Below are 21,888 nucleotides of genomic sequence, written 5' to 3' on the forward strand. Positions count from 1 at the left end.
TTTTGAGTGGGCTTGGCCATACGACGAGAGTGAGTGTGGCCCTGTTTGTGTCGTTGTTTGAGTGGGCTTGGTGCATGGCTTGAACTGATTTCGTTTGGTTTCCGTAATTAACTGGACAACAATCTTGTTAAGTAGTGAAGCCGACAAAAAATTGCCTCACGTTTTGGGAAAATAAAAATTAAAAAAAGAACCGAGTCAAAACGGTGAGGTTACCTATACAGTCCAGGCAGCAGCTACGAAGGATACGATCAAGACAGACCAGAGATGCCCCCCTACCATGAAGAAATGGCACTGTATTTTGAAGATAGACCAAGACAGTCAGTGCACCTTCCCGAGAATGTGTGACTGAGCCAGACAGCCAGTTGAGAAATGATGGGACGAATAATCAAGACGGTTGAGCAGATCCAGCGCCGGCCAGCTCCCCCTTCTCACCTGAATACAGAAACTTGTAGCTATCGCCATGCGAAGCTCTTCCATTTTTGAATTGACAAAGCACGTAAAAACTTTCTCAATCTAGCCAACAACCAACCTAATCACGTTCGCGCTTTGAGCTCTATATAAATTGGCACGCATTGACCCATGTCCATACATCGCAGCAGAGCAGAAGAAGCATCTTGCAATCACCTCCCACGCACGAGAAAAAACTCTCTGTAACTGTCTAGGAGTACCTAGCAGGTCCTAGCTAGCCCTAGTCATGGCTTCCAACGCGAGCATGTTGGCCATGATCATGGCGTGCGTGCTCCTTCTCGCCGGCAGCACGTGCGACGCTGCCCGCAACCTGGCCGACACGACCCCGGCGGCTGCCGCTCCGGCTGCTAGTGCCGTCCCTGGACTGCCGGCCGTGCCGACCTTGCCCGCGGACACGGTTACCCCCTGATGCCACCCATGCCGTCGGTCACCCTCCCCACCGTGCCGTAGGTGACCCTGCCGCCCATGCCGGCCATCATCGTGCCTAAGGCGGTGCTACCGCCGATGCCCAAGGTCACCCTCCCCACAGTGACGATGGCGCCGATGCCCGCATTTGTCGTGCCCAAGGTGACGCTGACGCCCTTGCCATTCGTCCCGAACGTGAACGTGTCTATGCCGTTTGCGGCGCCACCCCCGTCGGCGTAGGCGCGCCCACCCGGCGGTGCTCTGGCCCTATGTGAGAGTGGAGCCAGGTCACTCCGTGGTCACGACGTACATTTTTTTAGATGCATGCTCGGTGTTTTAAACGTGATGTAGCAAAAGATCCTACGTTTTGTTTACGTGTCATTGTATGTTGAGGGGTCGTCCAATTGTCTGTATTAAATTGTTTACCAATTACAAAAGTTTCATATTTTCTGCGATGATTTTGTCAGCCTTTTCACTTAACTGATTAGTCGAACAAGCACACTCCTTTTGACAGATTCAAAATGAGTAACCAAAGCTTCGTCTGGTCTCCTCAACTAAACTTCCGTTCGGCACCGCTTTATGTCGCCGGAACCCTACCTACCATTGTTGTCAATGACCTTGTTCATTTTGAAAAACCTTCGCCGTTTGTACTGTTGTTAGTCCAATATGCTCTACTTACGGATAATTTGCTACGGAAGAATCCTACGGACGGATGTGGAGTCAAGTTGTGGCTCGGTGGAGGAATATGGAGACCAGCCGTTTCGATCTCCGCTAGCCACGTGAGGCTATACCTGGCCATGGGCAGCCCGGCCCGGTCGGCCCGACCTGACCCGGCCTGAAAAAGCCCGACCCGGCCCGTCCCAACCTTGTCCATGGGCTAGGCTCGGGCCTAGGTTTTGAGCCCGAAGCTCGGGCCGGGCCAGGCCCGGGCCCGTCGATTTCGCTATTTAAAGAAGAGGCCTGGCCCGTGGCCTGAGGCCCGATGGGCTTTTAGTGTGATGGTCCGGGCTTGGGCCCGGTTTTTAGGCTCGGCGGCCGGGCTGGGCCGGGCTCGGGCCTGGGTTTTTTGCGTCGGGCTTTGATTGGCTCGGCCCGAAGCCCAGCCCGGCCCGAGGAATGGCCAGGTATACGTGAGGCCATGATGGCGTCCGTAAGCACAATCCGTAGAAATTGCCTGCAAGTGTAGCATTGTTCTTGTTAGTGCAGTAATGCTTTACTTATGGATAATTTGCTACGGAAGGAGCCTACGGACGGACGTGGAGTCAAGTCGCGGCTCAGTGAAGGAATATGGGGACCAGCCGTTTAATCTCAGCTAGCGACGTGAGGCCATGATGGCGCCCGTAAGCACAATCCGTAGAAATTGCCTATAAGTGTAGCACTGTTCTTGAAACTGACTGATGTTGAGATCTTGATGTAGGCACATCACAAGCGTATAAAGGCTGCTTCTTTTATTTACGATCAAACATTTGAGAGCCACAAAAGAAGAAGTTTTTTAACACAAGACACTAGTGTCAATCAGGGCATCTCCAACGCTATCCCCTAATTTGCCCTTATATGTCCGAACTTGACGGTCCGGACACTTTTATACCTCCAACGATATCCTTTGTTTGCATGTGAACTTAACTGGACGTCCAAAATCCCCTAGTATATTCCCAAATCAGGGGTTGTATAGGCGTGTCCGGACGTGTTCCCAAACACCGCCAACTTAGCATATGTACGTAAGGCGATTCCAACGCCATCATAAACTCATTTTTTACTCTCTCCATTGGACAAAGGGGTGAATAATTGATGGATAGTGTTGGATGACCGAGCACGAACAACATCATGGCGGTGTTTCTCCTTGCCTGCCTAGCCCAATTGCCCAAGCATGTTTCCGCCAGGGCCATCCACAAAACACTCAGATGTTGGCCACCAATTTCCTCCCTTTTTTCCCACTCAAATAGTTGAGGTTGTCACAGGAGCTCATACCATCGTAAATGCACTTCGCAAAAAGTTAAGTTCACATTACAACTGACTTAAGAAGTTGAACGGATGAACATGAAGGAATAAGAACGAAACAACATTGAAATGTCATGTAATCATCATCTCTACATCAAAACGCCCATGTCGGCCTTAAAGACTACACAAACAACCCACTCTAAAAGCCATGTGCTAGAAAAATCCGAGGCACGTGTCGATTTACCGAGCACCATGTAATTATAACACGAATGCCACTGAAATTTGTTAACGATATTCACTGAATATTTGAAGTTTACCACGGATTAACTATTCAAAATCAATCAGGCTGTTGCCACGCCCTTTCTTATTCGATTTCACAATGGGGTGGGCACACATCCCCTGTGTTTGAAATACTTGTTTATCATGAAGAAAGAGTGCAGCACCAGCTCCTCACCTAAACACAGAAATTTGAGGCATCCATGCATCCATCGCATCCACGTCGATCGACCGCTACAACTAATTTCCTGCTTGATCATGTAAACATCTTGTCACTTCTGACTAACGTAATACTCCCTCCATTCCACAATGTAGTGCTTTCTCTATCCCCGTGCTTCAACTTTGACCGTTAATTTAACTATCAAGACCGATTGCGGCGGGAGCAAAAATTATATCAGTGAATTCGTATTCAAAATAAGTTTTCAATTATATAATTTTTTCTCCCGCCGCAGTTAGTCTCGTTGATTAAATTTATGGTCAAAGTTGGACCTTAGGAAACGCGGACGCACTATATTTTAGAATGGAGGGAATACGTTATGGTTACCAACTATGGTTCCGGAGAAAGTTGTGTTGCCTACCATGGCGAGTCTGGCCAACAACCAATCTAATCAATTAGGCCATCCATCACCTGGGCTATAAGTTCCAGGCATCGACCCCTGTCCTTGCATCCCAACATATCAGAGACATCTCGCAGTCCCTTCGCAGTAAACCATCTGAGAGAAACTCTAGCTAGGAGCTAGCCATGGCCTCCACCACGAGATTCCTGGCCATGATCATGGCGTGCACGCTCCTCACGAGCACGACGTGCCATGCCGCTCGCCACTTGGCTGACACCACCCCGGTGGCTGCCCCACCCGCTGCGGCAGCTGTCCCTGGCCTCCCGGCCATGCCGACTGTCTGTGTCAAAACCGGCGGATTTCGGGTAGGGGGTCTCGAACTGTGCGTCTAGGCAAGATGATAACAGGAGGCGGGGGACACGATGTTTACCCAGGTTCGGGCTCTCTTGATGGAGGTAATAACCTACGTCCTGCTTGATTGTTCTTAATAATATGAGTAATACAAGAATTGATCTACCACGAGATCGAAGAGGCTAAACCCTAAAAGCTAGCCTATGGTATGATTGTTGTTGTTGGTCCTACAGACTAAACCCTCCGGTTTATATAGACACTGGAGGGGGCTAGGGTTACACAGAGTCGGTTACAAGGAAGGAGATCTACAAATCCGTACTGCCAAGCTTGCCTTTCACGCTAAGGAGAGTCCCATCCGGACACGGGGCGAAGTCTTCAATCTTGTATCTTCATAGTCCAACAGTCCGGCTAAAGGATATAGTCCGGCTGTCCGGCTACCTCCTAATCCAGGACTCCCTCAGTAGCCCCTGAACCAGGCTTCAATGACGATGAGTCCGGCGCACAGATTGTCTTCGGCATTGTAAGCGGGTTCCTCCTCCGAATACTTCATAGAAGATTTTGAACACGAGGATCGTGTCCGGCTCTGCAAAACAAGTTCCACATACCACTGTAGAGAGAATAATATTTTCATAAATCTAATATGCTGACGTACCCCGTAGTGTGACATCACACCACAGCCAGGTCTTTATTCGAATCGTTTTTCATAACCAATCTCAGCGTGTTGGGCGAGGCGGTTTCTTTGGCACGTCTTGTCGAAGCAGAGATCGTGTCCCCTTTATTACGGGATTCTCATCAATACGGACGTGGGTAACCCAACCGTGCCTATTGGTAGGACTCCTAGATCTTAGGCAAGTCCCAAACGGCCATGAGGAGGACGCTTAACATTCACCCTCTTTATAAAGGGGACAAGGCTTTTTCTTTTTTCCCTCTCGTGCTCAATCAAATCCCTCCCCCGCCTCGAGTGCTAACACCCAAAACTCAGGTCAGGTGTTTCGGACCTTCAACTATGTCCGGATCCAACCTTCAAGGTCGGTGGATGCCTTCCTCCGTCACGGAGGAGGACATCAAGAGGTTGAGAGAGGCCAGATATCTGACCGCCGAACTTTCGCATCGGCTGCCCGCCCGAGGGCAGGTCGTCCCTACTCCCGAACCCAACGAGAGCGTCGTGTCCGTCTCCCACTTCCTCCGAGGACTAGGCCTCGCTCTGGATCCCTTTGTTAGGGGTCTTATGTTCTATTATGAGCTAGATTTTCATGATGTGGCCCCGGATTCCCTTCTTCACATTTCGTCATTTATTGTCGTATGTGAGGCCTTCCTCCGCATTACCCCTCACTTCGGCCTGTAGCTCAAGACCTTCGATGTGAAGCCGAAGATGATCGATGGGCAGCACGCAGCGTGCGGAGGTGCTTTAATAAGAAAAATTGCTGACGCTCCATGGCCTGAGGGTAGCTTCCCAGAGGTGTTCGGATTGTGGCAGTGGGAGTGGTTCTACATCACAGCTCCCCGAAGTGCCAAGTGGGTAGCTGCCCCCACCTTTCGCTCAGGCCCCCCACCACAACTGACGTCATGGATCAGCAGGGGGCTGAGCTGGGGTCCAGCCAAGGACGTGCCAATACTGCAAGGCCGTATCCGAGATCTCTTTGAGAGAGATTTCAGTACGGTTATGGTAGTGCAAGTTATGCTAGTTCGTCGAGTCCAGCCTTACAAATGCCGGCCCCTTCGCATGTGGGAATTCAACCCGGAAGGATCGCGAGCTATTCAACACTTCCTTGGCATGACGCCCGAGGAGATGTACAAATTGTTCTTCGGACCACAAATAATATGTACGGACATCACTGAGGATGCAGGTCTGAGCTGCAATCGCCCGGATACCCAAGTAAGTAGCCCCGCATCTGAACACACTATCCGTTTGTTTATCGCAACGTCGCCCTAAAAAAGCCGCTCTTTGACCAGGATTGGATAGCGAAGGCAAAGTTGATCAGGTGTCCGGGCCCCCTCCCTGAGACATCACCAAATCCCGTGCTAACCAGGATGCTGGAGATCGTGCCTTATCAAGCGCCCTTAGGAGAAGATAAAGGGGGGGACAAGGAGGCTAGCGCCTCCGCGAAGGTGGTTAACCGGGGAGGAGGAACTGAAACTTCCTCTCCCCAGGGAAGGAAGAGGAACGCCTCTGAGGACCCGGAGACCACGTTCTCCAAACGGGGGAAGAAATCTTCGCCAGAGGGTCCTGCCCTGGGGGATATCCCGGCCGCACTATGCCCTCAAGGGGATCATCCCTCCACTGAGCTGTAAGTAAAAGGGTACTTAATAATGAAAATATCTCGCCTTACTTCTGAGGAAAATAACCGAAGCATTTATCTTAAAGTTCGGATCTTAGCCCTTCTCAGCAGAGCTCATCTTCAGGGGATCTTCTTCCAAAGATGATGGAGAGCGAAACGCCTCCCCCTGCCATACCGCCTCAAGAGGCGGGCGACCCCGAGGTGTCGTCGCGGAGGGTTTTTCCTGATTCGGCAAGGCCAGAAGGTAATCCTATGGCCACCCGAAGTCCTCAGTATCCGGCTCCTGAAGAGGGCAATCGAAAGAGTCCGGCGCATTATGGTGTACGGTCGGACGTACTGAGGGATCTGCTAGAGCAAGCGGCTATCTCAGTAGAGCACCGCATGTTGATGGGTACGGTGATTGAAAGGATTTCGTCCGTCGAAAGCGGGTTGCATGAAGCCTTTATGAGTCTACTGACGGGTTTTGAGGTACGCGAAATGATGTACATTTTTGACGGTACCGCACATTTTTAGATGTGCCCTGTGTAGATAGTAGCCCCTGAGACTCTGGGTGCTGTCGAAGATGACAACGCACAGAGGATCATAGTCCCAGGAATAATCGTGCCGCCTTAATATGCAGGTGGCGGAGGGTCCGGTGGCCAGCCAGACTGATGAGTTTGCCGAGCTAAAGCGGCAGCTTGATGTGGCAGACGCCGACATCGTACTTGTCAACAAGCGGCTTGACGAGGCACAAGGTATGTGATTCCTCTGGTGACACATGGGAAGAGGAGCATGATGCCAGTATCTATAACATGTGTGTGAATGCAGATGAAGCTGCGGCCGTGGAGAACCTTCGGGCAGAACTTGCCCGAGCCAAAGAACAAGCCAGGAAAAGCGATGCGGCTGCCCTAAAGGCAATCGACGAGCTGAAAGCCGAACAGGCTGCTCATTGCCAAAGCAAGGAGGAAATAGCCAGGATGGCTTTGGAATTGAAGAACGCCGCTAACCGTTATGAGCTTCTTGAAAAGGAAGATCGAGCGAAGAGGACAGACCTGGAGAAGGCCACGATGGCGACCAAAGACACCTGCTCTGCAATGAGAGCGATGAAGGAGGAGCTGCGTCAAGCCGGGGATATTGCGGCTGGGAAGCCCTTTATGCCGCGGATGAAGTTTGGAGATCCTCGGTACGCCCCTTGTTGGAAATATGCCCTAGAGGCAATAATAAAATGGTTATTATTATATTTCTTTGTTCATGATAATTGTCTATTGTTCATGCTATAATTGTGTTATCCAGAAATCGTAATACATGTGTGAATACATAGACCACAACACGTCCCTAGTGAGCCTCTAGTTGACTAGCTCGTTGAGCAAAAGATAGTCATGGTTTCCTGACTATGTACATTGGATGTCATTGATAACGGGATCACATCATTAGGAGAATGATGTGATGGACAAGACCCAATCCTAAGCATAGCTCAAAGATCGTGTAGTTCGTTTGCTATAGCTTTTCCGAATGTCAAGTATCATTTCCTTGGACCATGAGATTGTGCAACTCCCGGATACCGTAGGAGTGCTTTGGGTGTGATAAACGTCACAACGTAACTGGGTGACTATAAAGGTACACTACGGGTATCTCCGAAAGTGTCTGTTGGGTTGGCACGAATCAAGACTGGGATTTGTCACTCCGTATGACGAAGAGGTATCTCTGGGCCCACTCGGTAATGCATCATCATGATGAGCTCAATGTGACCAAGTGGTTGATCACGGGATCATGCATTATGGTACGAGTAAAGTGACTTGCCGGTAACGAGATTGAACGAGGTATTGGGATACCGACGATCGAGTCTCGGGCAAGTAACGTACCGATTGACAAAGGGAATTGTATACGGCATTGATTGAATCCTCGATATCGTAGTTCATCTGATGAGATCATCGAGGAGCATGTGGGAGCCAACATGGGTATCCAGATCCCGCTGTTGGTTATTGACCGGAGAGTCGTCTCGGTCATGTCTGCGTGTCTCCCGAACCCGTAGGGTCTACACACATAAGGTTCGGTGACGCTAGGGTTGTTGAGATATTAGTATACAGTAACCCGAAAGTTGTTCGGAGTCCCGGATGAGATCCTGGACGTCACGAGGAGTTCCGGAATGGTCCGGAGGTGAAGATTTATATATAGGAAGTCAAGTTTCGGCCATCGGGAAAGTTTCGGGGGTAATCGGTATTGTACCGGGACCACTGGAAGGGTCCCGGGGGTCCACCGGGTGGGGCCACCTATCTCGGAGGGCCCCATGGGCTGAAGTGGGAGGGGAACCAGCCCCTAGTGGGCTGGTGCGCCCCCCATGGGCCACCCCCTGCGCCTAGGGTTGGAAACCCTAGGGGTGGGGGGCGCCCCACTTGGCCTGGGGGGCACTCCACCCCCCTTGGCCACTGCCCCCCCCCTTGGAGATTCAATCTCCTAGGGCCGGCGCCCCCCTAGGGGTCCTATATATAGTGGGGGGAGGGAGGGCAGCCGCACCCTAGCCCCTGGCGCCTCCCTCTCCCTCCCGTGACACTCCTCCATCTCCCTGAGCTTGGCGAAGCCCTGCCGAGATCACCGTTGCTTCCACCACCACGCCGTTGTGCTGCTGGATCTTCATCAACTTCTCCTTCCCCCTTGCTGGATCAAGTTGGAGGAGACGTCTTCCCAACCGTACGTGTGTTGAACGCGGAGGTGCCGTCCGTTCGGCGCTAGGTCATCGGTGATTTGGATCACGACGAGTACGACTCCATCAACCCCGTTCTCTTGAACGCTTCCGCGCGCGATCTACAAGGGTATATAGATGCACTCCTCTCTCCCTCGTTGCTAGATGACTCCATAGATTGATCTTGGTGATGTGTAGAAAATTTTAAAATTCTGCTACGTTCCCCAACACCCCTTTGGACCGGCTGTGGAGTTCTGCGGACGCCTATCTGGACTTAGCGGCGAGTGCTGCCGATGCGGCCGAATACTTCCGAGATCAAAAAGATCGTGAAGTGCAAAATCTGTTCTGGTCACAATTTAACATTCCAGAGCGTCTGCTTCCATTGACTAATCGGTTGGCCGAATGGGCCGAGCTGAATAGATTATCCGGACTCGCCATGAGGTCTGTTGTGGACCATCTGTGGCCAGAAAGGCCAAAGCCGAATAGTTATTTTAGTTTGGTGCAACAGTTCCTTGGTGCGGTGCCGCACATCAAGGCGATGAAGAGGTCGGTGTGTGTAGAGGGTGCGCGGATGGCCCTTGCCCGTGTGAAGACATACTGGGCGGAGATGGAGGCCACCGCCATTGCAGCCCAAGATTCGGACGAGAGCCGAGTACCTGCCGAGCACTACTTTCGAGAAGTTCTTGAGGGCGCTCGTTCGATATAAGCGCAGTGCTCGAAGAATATTATGTTCTAATGACATGAATTCCCATTGAAAAACAATGTTTTATTGAGTTTATCAAGGCTGTTTTTATACTTTTGCCCGAAAGTACTATGATGCATCCTGTGCGGCCGTTTATGTATATATGTATATGACCTGAAAGATGGTAGTCGTCAGCTTCATCCCCAACGCATATAATGCGGGAGTGCTCGCAGAAGACGCATGTTCACACTTGATCCAACGTCTTGGTCCATTAAGGAGATGATAGCGCAGCGAACTAGGCAATCGGACTATAATGCTTTAACACTTTCACTTAGCCAGAGAAGTTTGATAGTGGGGCTACTATATAGCCCCTGGTGGCTCTACGCTCATCCGAATTCGGGGCGCGTACATGCCTGGCCGGGAAACGACCCTTCGTTAAGGCCGAGGAATCCCGAAGATTCCGCTAGGTCATCGAGTGGTTGACCAGTCTCACGCTATATCATGATAGTCAGTTTTTGGCTTTCTCTACTGAGGTTCTCGTCCAGATGAACCAGGGCACAATCGCAGTAGTTCTCCTAGTGCTGCCCTAGCCGATAGAGTGGAACGTAAGGCAGCAAAACACAGGAGCCGGGCAAACCCAACATTTGACCAAAGACATGATTCAGAGCTGATGCATATAAGGCCAAACTCGCGACGCCGAACACTCCCTAAGGTATTCGGTCTTTATGATGTAAACCGGGCTAAACAGTGCCCTTTGTAATAAGCCCCTGGTGTCCAGGTACGTGCAATATCTGACGTGGCCATATGCCAATACGTCAGCATCCTTCTCAGTTGTACTGAGAATCTGGGGAATGTGTATCAACAAGAGACAGTAAAAAAAGGTTTACGCAGGGTCTTAATCTAAAAAGAATCCTTGGAACGGGTCCCCGCTGCACGTCTGCGCCTGTGTCTCCGTTGTGCCGTATCCTGGACGGGTGTAGCACGATGGTCATCTGTAAAAGAGAGGAGCTTAGCTGAAAAGTTGTCGTGCAAAAGGTAGGTTATACTAAATAAACCATGTACAGTTCAAGATGAGTAAAGTTGAGCCTAATTGTCACTTGTTTACACACGTTGAGCCCCTTGTATTGTTATAGGGGTATAGCCATCAAACCTGTATCAATTATATATAGCTACACCATACTCGTCTAACCGTGTCCGTGGTCTTAACGACATGTCAGATGCTCTAGTTGGTGAGGTCGTCTAGTGTGCGGCTGCCAAGGCAGTCGCACGGTCTTTCGCGTGCAAGGAGCGCTCAATATTTCCATTTACTGTAATGATGCCACGTGGACCGGGCATCTTAAGCATGAGAGAAGCGTAATGCAGTATTGCATTAATGCGATCGAAAGCTTCGCGTCCGAGTAGTGCTTGATAGCTAGTTTGGAACGGAGCAATGTGGAAGGTTAACTTTTCGTTGCGGAAGTTATTGGGAAAGCCGAATATAACCTCTAGTAGCAGGGAGCCCGTACAATGGGCTTCTGGGCCTGGCGTTACTCCTTTAAAGGTAGTATTGCTATGGCTGATTTTTTTTGGGTCTATCCCCATTTTGCGACTGTGTCCTGATATATCAGGTTTAAACTACTGCCGTCGTCCATCAGGACTTGTGTGAAGTGGTCTCCGTCAATTGTCGGGTCTAACACCAAGGCAGCCCATCCTGCATGCCGGATACTTGCCGAGTAATCCTGATGGTCAAAGGTGATTGGTTTGGACGACCAGTGGCAGAACTCTGCGGTGATAGGCCCTGGGCCATTTGTCTCTAGGAGTGCCGCTTTGTTTCTCCCCTTCATCACGTGTAACACGTTTACTGTTTTGACTTCTGGTGGGAATTTCTTCTGTTCCCCAGTGCTTTGCTTGCGAGGCTCGTCCTCGTCTTCGCTTGGTGTATCCTGCCCCTTGTGTTCGGCGTTGAGTTTGCCGGACTGCTTGAAGACCCAACATTCTCGGTTTATCGGGGGTGTTGTGGATCTGACATAGTTTGTCCAGAATCTTGTTCAGGCTGGACAGTTCGTCTCTGTTGCCTTTGGAGGGCAGCTTTTGCTGACCTGGCCGAGAGCTTCTGAATCCGGCGTTTACCGCCATGCTCTTCGGGTTGTCTTCTTTATTCTGGCACTTGTTTTTGCTGCATCGTGGCTTCCCGTTTCCGTCCCTGACTTCGGATGTACTTGGGTCGCTGGTTCTGCATCGGGCTAACCAGCTGTCCTTGCCCGCGCAAAAGCGGGTCATGAGGCTTGTTAATGCTGCCATTGTTCTCGACTTTTGTTGGCCGAGGTGTCTGGCAAGCCATTCATCTCGAACGTTGTGCTTGAAATCTGCTAAGGCTTCAGCGTCCGGACAGTCGACTATTTGGTTCTTTTTAGTGAGAAACATGTTCCAAAGCTTTCGGGCTGACTCTCCAAGCTGTTGAGTTATATGACTTAAATCATCTGCATCCGGTGGTCGGACATAGGTCCCTTGAAAATTTGCCCGAAAAGCGTCTTCGAGCTCTTCCCAGCTTCCAATGGAGTTTTCGGGGAGGCTTTTAAGCCAGTGCCGAGATGGCCCTTTGAGCTTGAGGGGTAAGTACTTGATGGCGTGGAGATCGTCTCCTCGAGCTATGTGGATATGGAGGATGTAGTCCTCAATCCAGACCCCAGGGTCTGTCGTTCCGTCCTACGCCTCTATGTTTACGGGTTTGAATCCCTCTGGAAAGTCATGGTCCAGCACCTCATCGGTGAAACATAGGGGGTGTGCAGCACCCTTGTATTTGGGTGTATCGTGGTGTTCGGATTTTTGTTGTGTTGCATTGCATGCTGGAGCGCGCTTGCTTGGCCCGTAGATGGATCTGGTTACGCCGTCCTTTTGATGCGAGCCCTCACGTGGATCACGCACTGGCTTGTGTGCGGCGTCGTTTGCCGCTCTATATTGGCCACTAGGTCGTCTATCTGACCGGATGGCTGTTTTGGTTTTTGATTGTAGGGGATCTAAGGCCTCCTCATCGAATTCAGGTAGCAGCTTTCGCTTCGGGTAGCTCTTTGTGTGGCGACTACCGCCGTACTTTACTACAGTGTTGAGTACTTCACTCCATCTAATTATGAGTGTGTCTTGTGCAGCCCTGAGCCTTTGCTTCTGCTTTTTCAGACTCCTCGCAGTGGCAACAAGCCTTTGATGGGTATTCTGTTGCACCGGGTGCCTGTCCGGTGTGATGTCATCCGGACTGTTATCTTTGCCGGAGTCGGGTTGTTCGGTTTGATTCTCCGTGTTGCTGTGGTCGGACGGTGGTTCAATGCCGTGTTTGTCGTCCACTGACTCACCCTGCTCTATCGCTGAGTCTATATGATCGCTGTTTCTGCCGAGGCGGGATTTGGAGCGGCGCTTACGCCGCCGCTTTGACTGCTTCTCGAGGGAATGATCCTTCGCTGCGTCCTTCTATTCCTCGTCGTCGTTTTCTTTGGATGTGTCCACCATGTATACATCATATGATGAAGTGGGCGTCCAGTGCCCTGTGGGCAGTGGCTCCTGTCCGTCTCCTGCATCGTCGTCCATACCGTCGATGTCTTCGGAGTCAAAGGCGAGCATGTCAGTCAAATCATCGACAGTGGCTACTAAGTGGGTGGTGGGTGGGCGGCGAATTTCTTCGTCGTCCGCATCCTGATCTGGCTGGCCATAGTTCGGCCAGGACTCTCCTGACAAGGAGAGAGACCTTAATGAGTTCAATATGTCGCCAAAGGGCGAGTGCTGAAAGATATCTGCGGACATGAACTCCCTGACCGGCACCCATTTGGATTCGATAGGCACGGGCGCAGGCGGTTCGGAGTCCGTGGCCGGGGAAGAATCCGACAGTTCGGTGTCACGGCTCCCGTGAAGGGTAGGGTCGGTATTTGGCTCGATTGCCGCTGATGATGCGGCCTCCATGGCGGGGTCTGTCCACCCATCCTTGGATGGCGCAACTAGCTCTGAATTGAGGGTCGGAGCGGTCGCTGGTGCGATCTCCCGAACACTGTCCGATGGTAGAGCTAAATCATGCTCATCATGACCGTGCGGTGCACTCGGCAAGGGCTCGAATCCGTCGAAGATCAAGTCTCCGTGGATGTCGGATGTGTAGTTCAAGTTTCCAAATCTGACCTGATGGACAGGGGCGTAGCTCTCGATCTGCTCCAGATGGCCAAGCGAGTTGGCCCGCAGTGCGAAGCCGCCGAATACAAAGATCTGTCCGGGGAGAAAAGTCTCACCCTGGACTGCATCGCTATCGATGATTGAAGGAGCCATCAATCCTAACGATGACGACACAGAGGAACTCTCAATGAAAGCACCAATGTCGGTGTCAAAACCGGCGGACCTCGGGTAGGGGGTCCTGAACTATGCGTTTAGGCGGATGGTAACAGGAGGCGGGGGACACTATGTTACCCAGGTTCGGGCCCTCTTGATGGAGGTAATAGCCTACGTCCTTCTTGATTGTTCTTGATAATATGAGTAGTACAAGAGTTGATCTACCACGAGATCGAAGAGGCTAAACCCTAGAAGCTAGCCTATGGTATGATTATTGTTGTTGGTCCTACAGACTAAACCCTCCGGTTTATATAGACACCGGAGGGGGATAGGGTTACACAGAGTCGGTTACAAGGAAGGAGATCTACATATCCGTACTGCCAAGCTTACCTTCCACGCCAAGGAGGTCCCATCCGGACACGAGACGAAGTCTTCAATCTTGTATCTTCATAGTCCAACAGTCCGGCCAAAGGATATAGTCCGGCTGTCCGGATACCCCCTGCTACCTCTTGAGCTTGCGTTGGTTTTCCCCGAAGAGGAAGGGATGATGCAGCAGAGTAGCGTAAGTATTTCCCTCAGTTTTTGAGAACCAAGGTATCAATCCAGTAGGAGGCCACGCTCAAGTCCCTCGTACCTGCACAAAACGATAGCTACTCGCAACCAACGCGATTAGGGGTTGTCAATCCCTTCACGGTCACTTACGAGAGTGAGATCTGATAGATATAATATTTTTGATATTTTTGGAATAAAGATGCAAAGTAAAAAAGTAAAGGCAAAGTAAAAAAGCAAAGCAAGATTAAAGTGATGGAGATTGATATGATGAGAATAGACCCGGGGGCCATAGGTTTCACTAGTGGCTTCTCTCAAGAGCATAAGTATTCTACGGTGGGTAAACAGATTACTGTTGAGCAATTGACAGAATTGAGCATAGTTATGAGAATATCTAGGCATGATCATGTATATAGGCATCACGTCCGTGACAAGTAGACCGAAACGATTCTGCATCTACTACTATTACTCCACTCATCGACCGCTATCCAACATGCATCTAGAGTATTAAGTTTAAAACAGAGTAACGCCTTAAGCAAGATGACATGATGTAGAGAGATGAATTCATGCAATATGAAATAAACCCCATCTTGTTATCCTCGATGGCAATGATGCAATACATGCCTTGCTGCCCCTTCTGTCACTGGGAAAGGACACCGCAAGATCGAACCCAAAGCTAAGCACTTCTCCCATGGCAAGAACTACCAATCTAGTTGGCCAAACCAAACGGATAATTCGAAGAGACGTGCAAAGATAAACAATCATACATAAAAGAATTCAGAGAAGATTCAGATATTATTCATAGATAGACTTGATTATAAACCCACAATTCATCGGTCTCAACAAACACACTGCAAAAAGAAGATTACATCGTATAGATCTCCACAAGAGCAGGGGAGAACTTTGTATTGAGATCCAAAAAGAGAGAAGAAGCCATCTAGCTACTAACTATGGACCCGAAGGTCTGAGGTAAACTACTCACACTTCATCGGAGAGGCTATGATGATGTAGAAGCCCTCCGTGATGACGGCCCTCTCCGGCGGAGCTCCGGAACAGGCCCCACGATGGGATCTTGTGGATACAGAAAGTTGCAGCGGTGGAATTAGGTTTTTGGCTCCGTATCTGTTCGTCTGGGTGTACGTAGGTATATATAGGAGGAAGGAGTATGTCGGTGGAACTCCGAGGGGCCCACGAGGCAGGGGGCGCGCCCTAGGGGGGCGCCCCCACCCTCGTGACCACCTCTCTGATGCCTTGGCATAGGGTCCAAGTCTCCTGGATCATGTTCGGTGAGAAAAATCACGTTTCCGAAGGTTTCATTCCGTTTGGACTCCGTTTGATATTCCGTTTCTTCGAAACACTGAAATAGGCAAAAAAACAGTAATTCTGGGCTGGGCCTCCAGTTAATAGGTTAGTCCCAAAAATAATATAAAAGTGGAAAATAAAGCCCAATGTAGTCCAAAACAGTAGATAATATAGCATGGAGCAATCAAAAATTATAGATATGTTGGAGACGTATCAGGCATCCCCAAGCTTAATTCCTGCTTGTCCTCGAGTAGGAAAATGATAAAAAGAGAATTTTTGATGCGGAGTGCTACTTGGCATAATCTCAATGCAAATCTCCTTAATTGTAATATGAATATTCAGATTCGAAAGATTCAATACAAAAGTTTATATTGACATAAAAATAATAATACTTCAAGCATACTAACAAAGCAATTATGTCTTCTCAAAATAACATGGCCAAAGAAAGTTATCCCTACAAAATCATATAGTCTGGCTATGCTCTATCTTCACCACACAAAGTATTTAAATCATGCACAACCCCGATGACAAGCCAAGCAATTGTGTCATACTCTAACTTTTTCAAAACTTTTTCAATCTTCACGCAATACATGAGCATGAGCCATGGATATAGCACTATAGGTGGAATAGAATGGTGGTTGTGGAGAAGACAAAAAGGAGAAGATAGTCTCACATCAACTAGGCGTACCAATGGGCTATGGAGATGCCCATCAATAGATATCAATGTGAGTGAGTAGGGATTGCCATGCAACGGATGCACTAGAGCTATAAGTATATGAAAACTCAAAAAGGAAACTAAGTGGGTGTGCATCCAACTTGCTTGCTCATGAAGACCTAGGGCAATTTGAGGAAGCCCATCATTGGAATATACAAGCCAAGTTCTATAATGTAAAATTCCCACTAGTATATGAAAGTGATAACATGAGAGACTCTCTACTATGAAGATCATGGTGCTACTTTGAAGCACAAGTGTGGTAAAAGGATAGTAACAGTGTCCCTTCTCTCTTTTTCTCTCATTTTTTATTTTTATTTATATTTTTTTACTTGGGCCTTTTATCTTTTTTATGGCCTCTTCTTTTTGCTATTTGGGCTTCTTTGGCCTCTTTTATTTATTTTTCGTCCGGAGTCTCATCCCGACTTATGGGGGAATCATAGTCTCCAGCATTCTTTCCTCACTTGGGACAATGCTCTAATAATGATGATCATCACACTTTTATTTTTCTTACAACTCAACAATTACAACTCGATACTTAGAACAAAATATGACTCTATATGAAGGCATCCGGCGGTGTACCGGGATATGCAATATGACAATGATGAATGTGATCATGATAAACGGAACGGTGGAAAATTGCATGGCAATATATCTCGTAATGGCTATGGAAATGCCATGATAGGTAGGTATGGTGGCTGTTTTGAGGAAGGTATATGGTGGGTGTATGATACTGGCGAAAGGTGCGCGGTATTAGAGAGGCTAGCAAAGGTGGAAGGGTGAGAGTGCGTATAATCCATGGACTCAACATTAGTCATAAAGAACTCATATAATTATTGCAAAAATCTAGAAGTTATCAAAGCAAAGTATTACGCGCATGCTCCTAGGGGGATAGATTGGTAGGAAAATACCATCGCTCGTCCATGACCGCCACTCATAAGGAAGACAATCAATAAATAAATCATGCTCCGACTTCATCACATAACGGTTCACCATACGTGCATGCTACGGGAATCACAAACTTTAACACAAGTATTCTTTAAATTCACAACTACTCAACTAGCATGACTTTAATATTATCACCTCCATATCTCAAAACAATTATCATGTTTCAATCTTTTCTTAGTATTCAACACACTCAAAAGAAAGTTTCACAAATCTTGAATACCAAGCATATTATTATTAAGCAAATTACCATGCTATTAAGAGACTATCAAAATAATTTAAGTGAAGCATGAGAGATCAATAGTTTCTTTAAAACAAATCCACCACCGTGCTCTAAAAGATCTAAGTGAAGCACATAGAGCAAAACTACATAGCTCAAAAGATATAAGTGAAGCACATAGAGTATTTTATCAAATTTTAATTCATGTATGGCTCTCTCAAAAGGTGTGTACAGCAAGGATGATTGCGGCATACTAAATGACAAAGACACAAATAATACAAGACGCTCCAAGCAAAACACATATCATGTTGGTGAATAAAAATATAGCTCCAAGTAAATTACCGATGGAAGTGGACGAAAGAGGGGATGCCTTCCGGGGCATCCCCAAGCTTTGAATTTTTGGTGTCCTTGGATTATCTTGGGGGTTCCATGGGCATACCCAAGCTTAGGCTCTTGCCACTCCTTGTTCCATAATCCATCAAAAGAATTCGCCCAAAACTTGAAAACTTCACGACACAGAACTTAAAGTAGAAAACTCGTGAGCTCCGTTAGCGAAAGAAAACAAAAGACCACTTCAAGGTACTATAATTAACTCATTCTTTATTTATATTGGTGTTAAACCTACTGTATTCGAACTTCTCTATGGATTATAAACTTTTTTACTAGCCATAGATTCATCAAAATAAGCAAACAACACACGAAAAACAGAATCTGTCAAAAACAGAACAGTCTGTAGTAATCTGTAGCTAGCGCAAGATCTGGAACCCCAAAAATTCTAAAATAAATTTCTGGGCGTGAGGAATTTATCTATTAATCATCTTAAAAAATAATTAACTAAATATCACTCTTCAAATAAAAATTACAGCAGTTCTCGTGAGCGCTAAAGTTTCTGTTTTTTACAGCAAGTTCAACAAGACTTTCCCCAAGTCTTCCCAACGGTTCTACTTGGCACAAACACTAATTAAACACAAAAAAACAACCAAAACAGAGGCTAAATAATTTATTTATTACTAAGCAGGAGCAAAAAGAAAGGAATAAAAATAAAACTGGGTTGCCTCCCAACAAGCGCTATTGTTTAACGCCCCTAGATAGGCATAAAAGCGAGGATAGATTTAGGTATTGCCATCTTTGGTAGGCAGTTCTTCGATGAGGAATCTATTTCCCTTAGGAATTTATTTCTTTCTAGTGATTATTAAACTTTTAGGCACAAGATCGAAAAATTCATTTGTAGCAATTGGTTCCTTAATGATATCAAAAAGATTGGGATGAATACTTATAGATTTAAGATCTGCAGTTTCCTTAGATGATTCACCCTTATTTTTAGGAACATACATAAGCTTGGAAATTTTAGTAGGAGGACTTGGAGTATTATTTATGGAAGAAAAAGCTGTTCCCAAGTTTGTAATGATACCCTCAAGTTTATCAATTTTAGTAGAATCTAAGTTCATCTTCTCATTAACTATGGGTTCCTTGTCCTTAATATTTTTCAAAGTCATTCCTACCTTAGATCCATATTGAGTAATTTGATTGTGGATCTTTTTATCTAGATTTTCAATTAATTCAATAGTAGCAACTTTATTTTCAATAATTTCAAGTCTTTGCATAACATGCTCCAAAGTTAACATGGTTCTATTAACCAAAAGAGGTGGTGAGCCAAATAAATCTAACATAGCATAAAGTATGGCTACCCAAGAAGTTCCCTCCGGTAATGGTATCGAGGATATATCTATACCAAGGATTAACACCTACATAAAAATTGCGGAGAAGAACTATGGTAGATTGCTTCCTGGTAGATTTATTTTGAGCATTGCAAATTCTATACCAAGCATCTTTTAGATCCCCCCCCCTTTGTTTAAAATTTAGAACTTCACTCTCGGGAGACAACAGAGAAGATATGAGACTAACCATGACGACAAGCAAACAAACTAGCACACGAGCAAACAAGAGCAAACGGGCACAAGAGGCAAATAGAGAGGGAGGATAGAGAGAGAGAGAGAGAGGGCGAATAAAACGGCAAGGGTGAAGTGGGGGAGAGGAAAACGAGAGGCAAATGGCAAATAATGTAATGCGAGAGATAAGGATTGTGATGGGTACTTGGTATGTTGACTTTTTGCGTAGACTCCCCGGCAACGGTGCCATAAATCCTTCTTGCTACCTCTTGAGCTTGCATTGGATTTCCCCAAAGAGGAAGGGATGATGCAGCAGAGTAGCATAAGTATTTCCCTCAGTTTTTGAGAACCAAGGTATCAATCCAGTAGGAGGCCACGCTCAAGTCCCTCGTACCTGCACAAAACGATAGCTACTCGCAACCAACGCGATTAGGGGTTGTCAATCCCTTCACAGTCACTTACGAGAGTGAGATCTGATAGATATAATATTTTTGGTATAAAGATGCAAAGTAAAAAGTAAAGGCAAAGTAAAAAAGCAAAGCAAGATTAAAGTGATGGATATTGATATGATGAGAATAGACCCGGGGGCCATAGGTTTCACTACTGGCTTCTCTCAAGAGCATAAGTATTCTACGGTGGGTGAACAAATTACTGTTGAGCAATTGACAGAACCGAGCATAGTTATGAGAATATCTAGGCATGATCATGTATATAGGCATCACGTCTATGACAAGTAGACCGAAACGATTCTGCATCTACTACTATTACTCCACTCATCGACCGCTATCCAGCATGCATCTAGAGTATTAAGTTAAAAACAGAGTAACGCCTTAAGCAAGATGACATGATGTAGAGAGATAAATTCATGCAATATGAAATAAACCCCATCTTGTTATCCTCGATGGCAACGATGCAATACGTGCCTTGCTGCACCTTCTGTCACTGGGAAAGGACACCGTAAGATCGAACCCAAAGCTAAGCACTTTCCCATGGCAAGAACTACCAATCTAGTTGGCCAAACAAAACGGATAATTCGAAGAGACTTGCAAAGATAACCAACCATACATAAAAGAATTCAGAGAAGATTCAAATATTATTCATAGATAGACTTGATCATAAACCCACAATTCATCAGTCTCAACAAACACACCGCAAAAAGAAGATTACATCGAATAGATCTCCACAAGAGAGGGGGAGAACTTTGTATTGAGATCCAAAAAGAGAGAAGAAGCCATCTAGCTACTAACTATGGACCCAAAGGTCTGAGGTAAACTACTCACGCTTCATCGGAGAGGCTATGATGATGTAGAAGCCCTCCATGATGACGGCCCTCTCCGGCGGAGCTCCGGAACAGGCCCCAATATGGGATCTCGTGGATACAGAAAGTTGCGGCGGTGGAATTAGGTTTTTGGCTCCGTATCTATTCGTTTGGGTGTATGTAGGTATATATAGGAGGAAGGAGTACGTTGGTGGAGCTCTGAGGGGCCCACGAGGCAGGGGGCGCGCCCTAGGGGGGCGCCCCCACCCTCGTGACCGCCTCTCTGATGCCTTGGCGTAGGGTCCAAGTCTCCTGGATCACGTTCGGTGAGAAAATCACGTTTCCGAAGGTTTCATTCCGTTTGGACTCCGTTTGATATTCCATTTCTTTGAAACACTGAAATAGGCAAAACACAACAATTCTGGGCTGGGCCTCCGGTTAATAGGTTAGTCCCAAAAATAATATAAAAGTGGAAAATAAAGCCCAATATAGTCCAAAACAGTAGATAATATAGCATGGAGCAATCAAAAATTATAGATACGTTGGAGACATATCACCCCCTAATCCAGGACTCCCTCACCGACCATGCCGACGCTACCACCGATGCCGGCTGTGCCGACGGTGCCGGCCTTGACTGTGTCACCTATGCTGACTGTGCCCACCGTGCCGCAGGTGACACTGCCTCCCATGCCGGCTATTCCTGCGGTGCCCAAGGTGACGATGCCCCCAATGTCAGCCATCATCGTGCCTAAGGTGACCATGGCACCGATGCTCGCCGTCGTTGTGCCTAAGGTGACGATGCCGCCGATGTCCGCCATTCCTTCCATGCCCAAGATGACACTGCTGTCGATGCCTTCTATCCCGACCGTCAACGTGCCTATGCCATTCCCGGCGCCACCTCCATCAACTTAGGAGTGCCACGTGCATGGTGACGCATGCACCATGTCGACGGTCACACGCTCCCATGTTCCAGTGGCTACATCACTTTGTTGCTCATGTGAAGTATTTGTTTTCGTATTGTTTGCTTTACATTTCAATTCAGTCGTTAGTTATTGTGTGTTGATATTAAAGGGGTGTTCTTGTCCTAGTATATACGTAACATTTTAATTTATTTACA

General features: G+C 47.6%; 1 protein-coding gene and 1 pseudogene across 1 annotated transcript; both read left to right on the forward strand.

Annotated features, from left to right (window-relative positions):
- Positions 1 to 606: 606 nt before the first annotated feature.
- On the forward strand, positions 607 to 1,326 carry LOC123107927 (protein PELPK1-like; annotated as a pseudogene).
- A 2,447-nt stretch (positions 1,327 to 3,773) lies between these two features.
- LOC123101627 (protein PELPK1-like) lies at positions 3,774 to 21,683 on the forward strand. The gene is made up of 3 exons (XM_044522991.1): positions 3,774 to 3,982; positions 6,964 to 6,971; positions 21,425 to 21,683. Exons 1-3 carry the CDS (start codon positions 3,830 to 3,832, stop codon positions 21,681 to 21,683), a joined length of 420 nt encoding a protein of 139 aa, XP_044378926.1. The 5' UTR covers positions 3,774 to 3,829.
- Positions 21,684 to 21,888: the final 205 nt, after the last annotated feature.

Source organism: Triticum aestivum, chromosome 5A, assembly GCF_018294505.1.
Source record: "Triticum aestivum cultivar Chinese Spring chromosome 5A, IWGSC CS RefSeq v2.1, whole genome shotgun sequence".
Classification (NCBI taxonomy): domain Eukaryota; kingdom Viridiplantae; phylum Streptophyta; class Magnoliopsida; order Poales; family Poaceae; genus Triticum; species Triticum aestivum.

What these genes read in the sequence shown, in the direction of transcription:
- LOC123101627 (XM_044522991.1), top strand. Translation starts at nt 3,830, where the DNA reads ATGGCCTCCACCACGAGATTCCTGGCCATGATCATGGCGTGCACGCTC.